Raw genomic sequence first — 14,884 nt, forward strand, 5'->3', positions numbered from 1 at the left:
TTCAAAAATTACCAAAATTTGTGACACAGGGACATGAAGTTAGCAAATACTGTTGGAAAAATGGTGCCAATAGATTTGCTTGAGGCAGGGTTGCCACAAACCTTCATTTTGTAAACTATGCAATTTTACAAAATGCAAACAAGGTATATATATGGGTGTTTAATATACCTCAAATATAAAAATTTGGGTATTAAAGAGTACAAGCGTACTTCGTGCGGGAAACATGCTCTTCAAAATCTAATTTAAAAAAAATAATCAATACTCAGGAAGTTTTCTTGTGAAAAGAGCCATGAAATAAATGTTTTAGTAAAGTAAGGAATTTCTTTGTGATATAACCAACCATCCCATGATCCTTATGCTGCAAAAGTCTGTATTTTAATCAAATGGACTTCTTAAAAACAGGGCATACTTTCAACTTGTAATATTTTTTAAATCTATCTACATTAGCCAGTCCTGGAAATCAGTAAACAAGATTTAGAGGTTTTATGGGATGAATAAATGAGTAAGTTCAGATAACTGTCTTTCATTGTATTTGTTGCTTCTTAAGAAACAAAAGGAAGAATGGGGAAAATTAAAATCTTTAACATTTCATTTCTGTAAGTTCTGGGTCTCAGTAACACTAAAGGAAGCTACATGACCATTGTACCCATTCCCCAGCTTATTCAGTAACTAAGGTCCACCTTGAACAGAAAGAGGGTTATCCAAAGATGTCAAGACCATATGAAGTCAAAGAAATATTGACAGCATTCAATCCCCAAGATGCATTCACTAGCAAAATAAAATACTTAAATATTTAGGTTTTCACTACGGTAAGTGTGGTATAAGAACGGTGTTAATATTTAATTTTTCTCTGACTGCTAAAGATAGGGGATTAGGGGACAAAATTCTCTCTTGCTAAAGTAATCAACTTTGTATAATATCTTGCCAGCTCCCACTTAAAAATGAATAGGATGAACCACTCTGTCCAAAAAAATAGAGTCATTACACAGAAAAGCACAATGATGCAAAACACACATTTCAGAATTGGCTCCTCTAAAGAGAAAAGTTACATCAAACTAGCTCATGTAGCAAACAGTGCGCAATGCCAAATAATCTATCTGTAAGAAAATGAAATGCAGAACTCCAGTGTTTGGAACTCCAGAGGTTCCAAAATATGATGAGAAACATATTAAACTAATACCCAAATCCAGTCCAAAAATGTGGCGCTAAGGGCTCAAAAAGACATCCTAAAGCCCTGAAAAATCAGTGTCCAAAAACTAATCTGAAAAATATTTCCTTAAGATGTTCATAGAATCTTAATTAGATGATGTTATCTATAATAAGAACCCTATTTTTCACTTACTATCAGAACAGTGACATCCCAAGCATCTGACATTGAACACATTTCCGGGAAATGTGGCAAGCATTTACTAGGCCTTCTGATAAGGATACAAGCCCCGAACTCATAGCCTTACATGGCTCAAAGCAGAACACTTTTGGCACCTACAAGACTGAACTCAACAAGGTTAGTAAAATTTAAAAAAAAAAAAATTCTAAAGTTAAAATAGAATGTCAATTCATGTACTGTTAAGTTAATGTAAGTTAAAGCTAAAATGTAATGACAGTGATTTGGTAATTTTCAAAAATCTGTCCCCATACTTTTGGAAACCAAGATGAAATGTTCAAATTTCCATTCTCTCTCTACACTAAACCCTCCAGCTTCTCTCTAACAACTACAACAAAAAAGTCCTTTAAGATATTTTCCAATTACCTGGAACTAAAACACAAGCCTGCTATTTCAGAAACATCATTTCAGGGGCAGGTAATTTGAATATAATGGCAGAGGGAAGAAATCACAACTTTTGAATTTGCAACATACCTTTTCTGGAAGCTGAGATTCAACTTCTTTCTTCAGCCTCCTCAGTAGAAAGGGTCTCAACACCTTATGCAGACGTCTGATGATCAATATAGTTTCTTCTTCATTTAAGTCCACCTGCAAGAGAGCCTTGGATGAATTTAATCCTTTTTTTTTAAAAGGTTACTTCAATAACTCTTTATACTATATTTATTATTGGTTTCAATATATGTCTGAAATTTTATGTGCATTAAGGCCAGGTTTATACCCGTCATGTACACCTTCAGAATTCTGTTCCCACCTGCCTACCAGGTGGTAACAGAACAGCCTCTAAACAGATGTCTTTGTCTGAATGCTGACTTCTATGAAAAAGATTTCGGAGCCCCCAGTTTCAGACTGGGAGTGTTAACAGCTCAGAATTGGATGGGATATGATTGTGACAAAGGCTGATTGAAGACTGAACTTGAACACGAGTACAAGGGTAATAGTTAATGTGTTCTTACTTAAAACGGAGGGCTTCCTTGGTAGCTCAGCTAGTAAAGAATCTGCCTGCAATGCAGGAGACTCGGGTTCGATTCCTGGATCTGGAAGATCCCCTGGAGGAGGGCATGGCAGCCCACTCCAGTATTCTTGCCTGAAGAATCCTCATGGACACAGGAGCCTGGCAGGCTTACAGTCCATAGGGTCTCAAACAGTTGGACACGACTGAGCAACTAACCACAGCACTTAAAATTGAAGCAGTGAGTTGGGCTCTTAACTTAGTCTCAGATGCAGAAACATACCAACAGTACAGAGCTTGAACATGAAAAGAACAAGAATAAATACAGTTTATGCTGGTGGGTTGCTAAGCCCCTCTACCTGATTGCTCTGCTCTGCTGTGATTTTGTTCAAGTTCAGTCCCATTTGTAAATCCTCTGCTTTCTCTTTCACCTTCCTCCACTAACCTCTAGGGGGCAGAGCTGATTGATGTTACCTTCTTCAAATGGGCAAGCCAATGAATTCCTGACAAAAGGCAAGGGTACCTATAATATACCTCAAAATTAAAGGGCCAAATGGTTCCAACACAAATATCTGTAAAGCATTTTAAGTGTTTTCATTCCTATACTTAAGAAATCACTAATCAAAAGGACAGGTACCTGTTTCTAATAAATGAGTTTTTAAGAGAAGGCAGAGAAAGGAATAATAAGAAGAAATTTGAAAACAGCTACTCCAAGGTTTGAGGAATATTTATATACGCACAAAACTGAGATTTACACTAAAATCTGAAAACAATGCATACAGAAAATAATTATACACTAGTCTGGCTTTACACACAAACTCTTAACATGGAAATGGTTTAAGGGGAAGCCCAAGTTTATAACAAGCAAAATTTTTTTTTTCAAGGTTTACATTTGGTTGGTTGAGCTGTGGTTAAACAGACTGAACAAGTATCTCTGTATCTATCCTCCCTGTGGTCCACAGCAGTTGAGCATTCCACCGGTCAGGAACACCCTCTGCTGGCCTAGTTACCACACTGGCGAAAGACAATGGGATTAGGACACCCTAGATCCTAGGATCACTTTCCCATTACTGGATCCATTCTCTCAGGATGGAAAAATATCCCTGGAGTGAACGCATACCCACCCACTGACTGGCTTCCTGATATTCTACAACACCGTAAACCTCCTTGTGGTCTCAGCTTTAGGTCCCGTCATTTCATTTCTTTGTCATGCAGTGGGGAAAATAAATGTTAGGCCAGTACCCTCTCTCCAGTCATGGCAAACGGCGCATTAAACCACTGCTCGAATGTGCTGCAGCTCTTAAAAATGGTGGGGAGGAGGAAGTTGAGGAGGGCCCAGAGTTCCGGGAGCTTATTCTGCAGTGGGGTCCCGGTCAGGAGGATCCTTCTGGGGGCCACGTAGTGCGTGTTGAGGACCTGAGTCAGCTTGCAGTGGTGATTCTTCATTCGGTGGCCTTCGTCCACTATCATGTATTTCCACCGGATCTGTAACGCAAGAGGAAGCACCAACATGTGGTGAGCGAGGGAAAACACAAGTATCCCCTAGAGGCCAGTGCTGATGTGGAAAACCAAAGAGCTCATGCTTGGTCCAGGCTATGGCATAAAAGACTCTCAACAGTCTTATTTCCTATACCTGACAGTCATGTCACGCACCATGTAATGATGGGATGAAATAACAGAATGTGATCCCTAATTACCTTTTCACAAAGAAGGCAACTAGGGCCCAGAAAGAAACAGCTGGGCCAGGACTAGCGCCTGTGTCTTCCCATCTAATACCTCTTCTATCAATGCTATGTCATGACAGCCTGCCAGATTTAAAGGCTACATAACCACTGCTCATGATGAGTACAGAATATAGTTCCCCACTTGAAGCAGAGGTTAATGACTGATTCCTCCAAGACGACATCAGCAAGTGCCTATAGCAGAAAACCTCTGGCTTCATGCCCTTTTTCTATTACCTCGGCTGACTACTACCTTCAGGGCTTGGCTCCTGTTTTTCTTTAAATTTGAACTTAGTTGCTAAGATTAAAAGTTGGAATACTTCATCTAAATATCTGGACATCCAGCTTCTTTTAAAACATTAGAAGATCTAGCAACCTGGACTCTCTTGCTTCACACGTATTCCTGACCTGACAGGTCTAGGACCCCGGTTTCAAGACATCTAAAATGAAAGGACAGACTCCCTGGCAGAGACGGCAGTACTAAAATAGCATTCTTCTGTTTATGCCAAAACTTCAGAATTAAACACAATATATTCCTCCAGCATAACTGAGTCACTTCAAAAATAAAGAATGACCATATGATACGATCTCCCTTTCTAAGTCTACACACAGTCCCCTTCCCCTCTCACATCTAACCCTTCAGCCCCCTCCAAGGTCACTGTTTCTCAAAGTGAGAACAATGAGGAATATCCCACAAAGCCTTTCCAATCCCCACAAAACAGTGGCAATGGCCAAGAAGAGCATCTGGCGTTCAGATGTCCCTGGATCCCATTGCAAAGCTCTTAGAGAGGAAGGAGAAGCAAAGAATTCTATGAAGTCTCGCCTTCCTCAGTAGAAGCACCAGGAAAATCAGGGGAAAAGAATAAAACATCACTCAGGAAGGGATGTCCGGGTAAAAGAAACTACCAGAGGTGTTTTGGGGTTTCCTCCCCACTTCCTCCACCTCCTCTAAGAAAATTCCTTAAGAATAATCAAAGTTGTACAATCAATTGTCCCAAACTTACCAATAAAAGAGGCCAGAAGATAAAAATGTACTTAATCAATATTCTAAATCCACCTTCCTGCCTAATTTGAAGGTCTATGATTTTGCTATAGGACCTAATGCTAATTAGGTCTTCCACTCAAAACAAACTACTACCCCTTTCTAGATTTTCATTTCTCCAGAAACAAAGGCAATACAGCTCGTTACCAGGCGTCTCCGATGAATTTTGAAATGCATATGCAGAACACACGATACAAATTTTCTCAAAAGGATCTCAAATGTACACACATATTCCCACAGTTATACTCAAAACATGTCATTTTTGACACTGCCAAATTCATCTCAGAGTGTGAAGAAGACGAACACACAGCATCGTTGCTGGTGCCATCTCAATTATTAAACCTCCCCTGGGAGCACATTTCCTTTATGTATTTCCTAGGATGCCATGAAGGGAACTCTCCGTTCCCCGGGCAAAGGTTTAATGCAGAGATTGAACAGACCCCAGAAACAGTGATTCTGTTCAGTTCTGGCCATAACTTAGTTGCAGATTATAGTGCTTTCAAAACACCACAGCGTAAAAGAAATTACTAAAGGAAAAAAAAAAAATGAAGTTCTCCTACTTGCTCCATGACAGAAACTACTCCCATCATTCTACATGAATATATTAGGAGGCAAGATGACATAAATGGAAAAAAGATTCTATTTTTTGGCTAACGGACAGTTTAGGACCTATAAATTAGCAGATATGTAGGTGGCAGGTAGAAAACAACTTTTTCCCGGCTCCAAATATACAGTCATGGAAACAACCCAGAGTCATCCAAACAATCATGGCCCATTATTTCACTGGAAATAAACATAAAACAGGGAGAGCACAAAAGCTACAGCTTGGATAAACGTTCATATGGAGAAGACCATATGGAGAGATGCCTGCTCCTCTCCGGAGAGACAAAGACACAAGAGGCATGAAGTTCCGCTGCTGACAATATCCCAGGGCAACAAAAACAATTATTTCTTCCACAAGCACGATGTTCAGAGCTGTTGGAGAGAAAAAGAGTTGCAGAAGGAACCCAGGTAAATTCTTTTAAGCGATGTAAACTCATTAACTACAACAGGATAGGTGAGAGTCCCAGGATCACTGACATACAACAGAAAACAGCATACATACAAGCAAAAACCTATGACCAAAATATATCTGACTCTGAAAGAGAAAGAGAGGGAGAGGGCAGTCATCTAATGAGCAAATTACAGTAGTGAGTATAATTTGGGGAATATTTTACATTCCAGTTGCAATGGCCCATAATTCGAGACAAAAGAATTTTTTTAAACATACCTTTGCAAGAATGTGCTTGTCTTTTATAATGTACTCATAAGTAGTCAGGAGGACGTTGAATTTGCCACTCCGTAGCTGGGGGACAAGAGAGCGACGCATGGCAGGGGTGCCCTGAATGGGAAGAAAATACAGATCTATATTACCCCAGGGAAGGAGGTGTGCGTTGTCCCCCACTACTCATGGCTTAATGGAGCCCAGACACATGACCGAGGACTGCACATACACGCAATTATCATATATAGATCCATTATCCAGGAGGAAAGTACTTGGCAAAATTGCCCACGTCTGGGTACTTTTCAGACTCTTGTGGAGAGGCTTTCCCACTGCAGACCAAGGGAGGGCAGGGAGAGAAAAGGAAATTATGGTGACCCCAAGGTAGCAGAGAACCCGCTGCTCTGCTGAAAGGCTCCATTTCTACAGGGGCATCCTGCCGGCGCTCGGCTGTCTGGGTAATTGCCTAACTTTGCAGGAACAGTGGGCATGGTGCTGGCATGCGGGATATGCGATATTTGTCATTTGTATTACTCTCATCAGAAACCTCGCAATATGATAATTAACAATTTTCTTCTGCATTTCACTATCTGAAAGTAATTATGGTTTATTACAGTAATCTTCTTGGGATGATTAACTCTCACTGTTTAGTACATGATGTACATGACAAAACTTTACAACCAAATACAGTTCACAGATGTGCACATGCAATGAAGAAAATAGGGTCTATTTTTTGCTTTTCCACTATACATAAATACAGCATTCCAAACCTTGTAAGAAATTTTCACCACAGAAGGAGCCCATTTGTCAAATTCATACGTCCAGTTAGATAGAGTCCTGTAGAACAAAACAAAATACAGAGAGATGTTTGTATAAAAGTCTGTGGTTAAAAAGATGTTCTCATTCACTTTCAGGCCTCACCTTGAAAGAGGACAGAGAATATAAAATATCTCAACTACACATTCATTTTAAAGGTGTGGAAATAAGAGATAAGTTAGAAACAAGTGCCACAAAGCGTGACAAGTTTGAGGATTCATAAGAAATCTGTGAGAGGAAAAAAAATTAAAGAATGCATGAACATAGAGGACAAAAAAAATCTTATTTTTAATACTGAAAGACAGCAATTACCAGAGTGATTTGGGGACTCTAAAAACAGCCATACAAATTCAGAGAAATTTGAGTCAGGAAAAAAAAAATGATAAAAGCACATGAAAATACTAAATAAATCTGCCAGGAGGGAGCAGGGGGAAAACAGTAAATGTCTTAAAAAAAAAAAAAATCTCCCAAACCATCAGTGTAATCTATGAGTCAGAACATGTAAAATATTGATAAAAAGCAAAATACATGTTCAAGATGTAGATAACATGGACAGGATGTCTAAGTGCTGTGAGTTCAAATAAAATGGATTTAAGAGGTCTGTGAAGAATTCTCATTTAGGCAAAATTGGAAGGAAACACTAAAACAGAATCTTTACTTTATCTCAAGGTCCAAGTCTGTAATGAGCAGTGAGATCTAGAAGAGGACCTCAGTGAACAGAAATGCAACCTCACACCACAGTCAGATGCACTGCATCCACGGAGGGTAGTTTTGAACAGGAATTCCTTCCCACAGGTATGTCCACTCAAAATCCACAAGGAACCACGCAGTGGACGAGACATAGGAATGTGATGGAAAACAGTGAAGACCTCTCCTGACAAAGTGGCATCACCACTGCAGATAAACCACAGGACTGAGGGCAGTTTAATACAAAGTTCAGAGTCTGGATTTTGATTTAGATTCTGCTTTAAAGGGGACACGAAAGGAAGATTTAAGAATACACCTTTTTTTGAATATATGTAGCCTTTTAGAAACAGAAGGAAAAAATCAGAAATCTTAAAAAAATCAAAACTTTCAGCTTCATGAGCCACTTTAGGTGTGATAAAGAATGAGACCCACTGTGCAGTATGCAGGCTGTGTAGACTGCAACAACACGAAATGCTGGGAAAAAAATCACTTCATCTTGTGCTTACGTAGCCAATCAAAGAGGCCAGGGTGGGAGACAGGGTGGGAAATGAAACATCTAAATCCAGATTATATGCTCTTGATAATCCCACTACAGGCTACAACTCTGCCTTAAATGACAAATGACAAATAGGGCAAGCTCTAACATAAAGAAAGATAACTGCAGAATAAATGGCTTTACTTACGAAAGGGGAACAATGATGAGATAGGGGCCATTGAGCCGTTTGTGCTCCATCAGATAAGTGATGAGTGCAATGGTCTGTATGGTCTTTCCCAGCCCCATTTCATCAGCTAAGATTCCGTTCAAATTGTTATTATACAGAGAAACCATCCATTCCAGGCCCTGGAGCTGAAATGAAGAGTAATTGCTTCAATTATCCAAGATCTGCACAGGTAATTAATACTAATACAACTCAAGTGGGGCTGCGACTTCTTAACTCCTCCATGCTGTACATCGGATTTCCCGCAGTAGGAAAGTGGGGGAAGCACCAGCACAAAACGAAATTCAAATGTGAGCCTGTAATCACCCCGCTGCTTGGCAGGTGCTGAGTGCTAATCAGATTTAGAAGTGATGGGCTGGAGCGTTCCGGGGGGGATTTTAAGCAGCTTTACCGTTCATCCCTACTTAGCATTTCACAGTATACGGCATTCTAGAATTATTGGAGATGAAGAAAACCCAATGAAAATCCATTCCAACCACTCCAAGAACAAAAAGCCAATGTGAGAATTAAAGAAAAACAGGCCAGAAGGCAGGTTGGGCATGGAGATCACAGGTCATTAGAAACAGGCTTCTTGGTAATAAAGAACCTGTCAGCCCCCCAGGGGTGGGATCCCCTCAAGTGAGGTAGCAGAGTGATCAGGGAGCCAGGGGCATCTGCTGGCGGAGAAAGCTCCCAGCCTCACAGGGAAACTCCGCAATGCAGGTACTCCCCAAGGGCAGCTGACCCCAGGAAACCCCTTCAGCACAGTTAAGTACAAAAGCACAGCACCAGAGACACAGCTTTGGATTCCCACGTTACACACAAGAAAGAGTGGGTGAGAATACAAAATTGTTCAACTTTCCTCTCCAGCTACGAACTCCCTTCCACCACCGCTATCACAGATGTTAGTTTAAATGAGAGGATTAACTCTCTCTCTCTATATATATATATATACACACACATATGCATGTGTGCTCAGACATGTCCAACTCTTTGCGACCCCATGTCACTGTAGTCACCAGGCTCCTCTGTCCATGAAATTCTCCAGGCAAAAATACTGGAGTGGGTTGCCATTTCCTCCTCCAGGGCATCTACCTGACACAGAGATCAAACCTGTGTTTCTTGTGTCTCTTACATTGGCATGAAATTCTTTACCACTGCACCACCTGTGTGTGTGTGTGTGTAATTGCTACAGTCAATTTAGCTTGCTAATGAAGTTATGCTTAGGGAAACGTTAATTTTCATTTCTTTCATGTAAAAACAAGATAAGTGATTCTTCCATTTTCAATATTTATTAAATGGTGATTCTGTGAAAAGGACCAGGCAAGGAGCTACAGCACATGGGTATCTACACATGTAAGATGCATGCCTCCCTTCTGAAGTTTACAAAGAGAAGCCAATAGGCCATTCATGCACCAAGAAGCAGTTGGCAGTGCAAATGGTATATTTATAAAATTGTATAGACCAGAATTTTTCTTGGGATGAGCATTACCATGGTTTGAAGAAGTACTTGGATAAGCTTCTTGGGGTGCCTTGTACCATGCAAGATTCTGAATCATCCTAAAGGTTTTTGCAGAACAGCCGTAATGCCAAGAGATGAGAAGAACAGAAAGAGGCCCTCAGGGGATGCGCAAAAGAGAGAGGGGCAGAGGAGGAATGGTGGGAACCCAGTGCTCAGTGGGAGGAGCTGCATGACTGCAATGTGACCCTGAGCCCACCCGACCTTTAGAAATCAGCTAAATGCCAGACACATTTGGACACTCAATGGGAGTGGATTTCTCTCTCTATTTGTTAATGAAAATTGGCAAACGGGCTGAATTTTGCATTTGTTTTAATCCCAGATAAAACAGAAGCAGAAACTGATTTCATCAGGTGGACATGGGTAGTCAGAGTCCAGGAATAAGAAACTTAATGAAGAAAAAAAAAACAGAGGAGGGGCAGAGTGAGGCATGTTCAGGAAATCTTACAGCAGCCAGCAGAGGAAGACCATAAAATTCCTATAGGGAAAGAGGAGGAGATAGGTTTGAAAAGACAGTGATGGAGAATACTTAAAAAGTTCTCAGATGGCAGGAGGAAATAAACGCAGCTTTAAAAGTTATTTATGAATAATCTAAAGAGTGCACTTTCCATACACAGACATACAGGAGGTCATCAGAACCAGCTCCAAGTTCCTATCTACATCAGGCAGGCCAAATCAGATGACAACGACTTTGAACTCCATGGAAGTAGCATGAATATGGCCTCACTGCAGCCAGAGCACTGGTTCTCAAATTGTGCTCCAGGGACTCTTGAGGGTCTCCAGACCCTTCTGAGGAGAGCACAAGAGCAAAATTATTTTCTTATTAACACGAAGGCATCATCTGCCTTTTATATTGCATTGACATTTGCGCTGATGACGCAAAAGCAGTAGTGGGTATAAACTGCTGGCGCTTTAACACAAATCAAGGCAGTACTGAGGCAGCAGCAGATGTATTCTTCTCCTCTACACAATGGCAGCCAACACAGTGCCGTGCTCTAAGAGCTCAGCAGACCCTGGACTCAAGTTCCGAAAGTCTGAGAGCTATTGGCCTAAGGTGCATACTGGGTGGGTCAAAGAGCTTGTTTAAGTTTTCCATAAGATGTTATGGAAAAACCTGAATGAAGTTTTGACCAAATCAGTACTTCCCAAAGTGTATTCCAAAGGACCCTAATTTTACAGGATATGAATAGGAATGTGATATACGAAAAGAAAGTTTGGTGGCCAGAGAAATTTGGGCAATAAGAAGCTAAACTCATTTCATTGTAGGATGCTGATACGGATGCATGACACATTTATTTTTGCAGAGTCATGAGTTGCTGATACACAGCATGGGCTACCAAGAGGGGTCACTGCCAGGGTGCTCAGACATCTGATTGGCTCTGAAAATCCTGGGTGACACCTCTGATCAATTATAAGTGCCTCTGTTCATTCTCATACATCTCCAACTTTGGAATAGAAAATTATACAGCAATCCAAGTTACAGCTGATAGTATTTCCCATATTTATTAATATTTAACCACAGAACCCATTTTCCCCATTCTTTTTGGGGTCTATCTCACAGGACAAATGTTGCAAAGAACACGCTTTGGAAAACACTATGAAGTGGAAGGAGGTAAAAGACAGGTGCTGACCTCATTACAGACAGGTCAAGAGAAACATCTGTTATGTTTACAGCCTAGTTTTCATCAAAGCATGGATGCTCACCCCTTTATTGTGTCTCAAAAAAAAAAAACCATGTAAATGTTGTATACAGCAATTCTTAGGTGGCTGAATTCATAATGTTAAACTACAGCCACCACTGAAAATTTTGAGGAAATATACTTCATTTACTTCAAAAAGGGACACAGATGTTCCCTGTACTCATAGAAAGTGGCTGGGTTTTCCATTCTGAAGAGATCCATGGGTAAAACAATTGCAAAGGTTAAGTCAGGATTTCTGAAAACAATTCATCCCAAAACCATAAAAGGGAAAATAGGTAAATGCCCTAGCGAAGAAGGTAAGATGGAATGCTCTAAAACAAGAATTACAGGCACAGCAGAGAGAATCGCTATATTAGAAGCGCTATGAGGATTCCCTGGTGGTCCAGTGGTTAAGACTCCATAATTTCACTGCAGAGGGGCATGGGTTTGATCCCTGGTCTGGGGAAATAAGATCCCACATGCCACGAAGGATGGCCAAAAATGAAAAAAGAAAGAATGTAACCCCAGACGCCTGCCATCATCAACTCTCTTGAGCAATTAGCATGCACACAACATATCCAATCAAAATTAGGTAACAGATTGCAATTTGCCAAGAATACAGTTCCCTGTGTTACCAAGAATACACAGTTACCACATCAGTTACCTGGTAATGCTTCAGGGTTCCATTAATGAGGAGGGCCGACTGCTTCTCCACCCTCTCGGAGATGGCGTGGGCCACTGTATAGTAGGACTGGGAGCCTCTGGCACTGCACTGCATGCTGTACTCGTCGTCCACATCTTGCTTAGCTGTCCTGGGGCAGAGAAAGTGGAGAGTCATGCACAGGGAAGTCGTGCATGAATGGAGAGCCAAAAACAGCTGCCGTAAGTAGAGCTTTATTGATCACCTCCTTCATGTGTGCACGCTCAGTCATATCCAACTCTTTGGGATGCTACGGACTGCAGCCCGCCAGGCTCCTCGGTCCATGGGATTCTCCAGGCAAGAATACTGGAGTGAGTTGCCTTGCCCTCCTCCAGGGGATCTTCCCGACACAGGGATCAAACCTGAGTCTCTTGCATCTCCTGCATTGGCAGGCAGATTCTCAACCACTAGCGCCACCTGGGAAGCCCCCACACCTACTTCATGACCAGCAGGTAAAACATATTATCTGTAATCCTCGCAAAAAGCAAGCAAGGCAGACGTTACTATTACCTTCCCCACTTTACACCTGTGGAGAACTTCAGACTGAGATACGTTCATGAATTCATGAATTTGCCCAGGTCGCGTGAAGGATGGTGGCATCAGGATTTGCACACAGGCCTTCCTGACTTCAGATGGCTGCTGTGAGCATGAATTGCACCCCTGCAAGTTCACACTTTGCCAGTGAAGTGTCCTAGGCCCTTGAAAATCAAAGATAAACCCTACCCACAGAACACTGCCCAAAGCTTGGAAGACAGATTAGAGGGGGAAGAAGGTGACATTAAAGACACTCTGCACCAGGTTAACCAGCTACTGTGTCACTCTACAGAGGGGGCGTGCGAGTGTGCATGCTAAGTTGCTTCATTTCTGTTGGACTCCTTGCAACCCTATGGACTGTCCATGGGATTCTCCAGGCAAGAATACTGGAGTATGTTGCCATGCTCCCCCCATCCAAGGGATCTTCCTGACCTAGGGATCGAACCTACATCTCCTATGGTTCCTGCATTGCAGGTGGATTCTTTACCACTGAGCCACCAGGGAGGCCTCCTATGGAGGTGGGGTGGGGGTGGGCTCCTAAAACGTTCAGTGAAGAAGCGGGCAGATGGATAAAGGAAAGATTACTGAAGTGGGCACAGAGCCCTGGAATAAAAGGAGAAAATATCAGAATGTCTATTTCTGTTTTGGTTTTTTTTTTTAATCTCATCACTTTAAAATGTTCTGTTTTGCAGATTGTTTCACCACAATTTTTCTTTTAACATTAGAGCGATATAGGCCAAGAGCTGTGTAGCCCACCGGTGTAAGAGGATGGGTGGGGTGAGGTGAAGAGCTGGGTGCTCAGGTGAGGGGAAGGACTCCGAGGTGTTTCAGAGACTGGGCTGGGGGAGTCGGGGGCTGAGCACCTGCAGCAGCGAGGGCAGAGAAAGGAAGGGCACATCCCCCACGGGTTTCTGGAGGAGTGTTGATGCCATTACAGGAGGTGGGAAAGGCTGCCGGTTGGAGGGGCAAATTTCATCTGGGATGGAAGTGCTTATGACACGAGAAACCCAGGAGTGAGGGAGTCAGGAAGGAGAAGAGGACCAAGGAAGGGGCTGACCGGTGGGACACGCTGGTGACCTCTGATGGTGGCATTTCAAGGGGAGTCTGGGCAAAGTCAGCTTTCCATCCTTAAAGACAAAGGTCTCTAAAAGAAAATTCATAGAGGATAACCCTCACGAAACACACATGCAAGAGACGAAACTCTGAGAGATACATACTCGATGATCTGCTTGGCGTCCTTCTCCGAAACCTCCTCGCTGTTTGGATCCAGAAGTATTTTCTCTTCAGTTTCCTGCCTGCTGGACTCTTCCTCCTCATCCTGGGAAAGGAACAAAGATTCCACTTTAAAAATAAAGAGGGAATCCTTAGGATTGGCATTTTCTGGAAAGAGAGGGAAGAGTATTCAACTTCACAAGTGAAGTGAACACAACCAAGGGGGGACATAAATTTAACCCTAACCTACACCAGGCAATTCCCACCACTCCATGGCTGTTTAAACCACCAAATGAAAGAACAGAAGGAGCCCTCTAGCAATCCCCTGGAACTCTTGCTCCCCAAGAGTAAATATGTAAAAACCATGCCAGAAAGATGGATCTGTATCAATATTTGGTCATCAGAGGGTCTTGCAGATCAGGGGTCCCTAACCCTTGGGTCACAGATGGGTACCAGTTCATGGCCTGTTAGGAACAGGGCTGCACAGCAGGCAATTGAGTGAAGCTTCAGCTCTATTCACAGCTGCTCCCTATTGCCCGTATCCCCATGGTCTGTGGAAAAACTCTTCCACGAAACTGGTCCCTGGTGCCAAAAAGGTTGGGGACTGCTGCTGTAGACCACATTTGCTCTTGATAACTTAGCCACCTTCTACACCCTTCTCTTCCAAAGCCAGCTGAAGAGA

The 14,884-nt window shown here is 42.1% G+C and overlaps 1 protein-coding gene across 5 annotated transcripts in view; it reads right to left on the reverse strand.

Moving 5' to 3' along the window:
• SMARCA2 (SWI/SNF related, matrix associated, actin dependent regulator of chromatin, subfamily a, member 2) overlaps positions 1-14,884 on the reverse strand; it is a 176,582-nt gene that overhangs the window by 98,994 nt on the left and 62,704 nt on the right. For all 5 annotated transcript variants that reach the window (XM_052644454.1, XM_052644455.1, XM_052644457.1 and 2 more), the window contains 7 exons: positions 14,208-14,308; positions 12,421-12,568; positions 8,544-8,707; positions 7,128-7,194; positions 6,367-6,477; positions 3,576-3,818; positions 1,859-1,972 (listed from right to left, as the gene is read on the reverse strand). In XM_052644454.1, the coding sequence (XP_052500414.1) occupies positions 1,859-1,972; positions 3,576-3,818; positions 6,367-6,477; positions 7,128-7,194; positions 8,544-8,707; positions 12,421-12,568; positions 14,208-14,308 (948 nt within the window). The remainder of the gene's footprint in view (positions 1-1,858; positions 1,973-3,575; positions 3,819-6,366; positions 6,478-7,127; positions 7,195-8,543; positions 8,708-12,420; positions 12,569-14,207; positions 14,309-14,884) is intronic.

Source organism: Budorcas taxicolor, chromosome 8 (genome assembly GCF_023091745.1).
Source record: "Budorcas taxicolor isolate Tak-1 chromosome 8, Takin1.1, whole genome shotgun sequence".
NCBI classification, from domain to species: Eukaryota; Metazoa; Chordata; class Mammalia; order Artiodactyla; family Bovidae; genus Budorcas; species Budorcas taxicolor.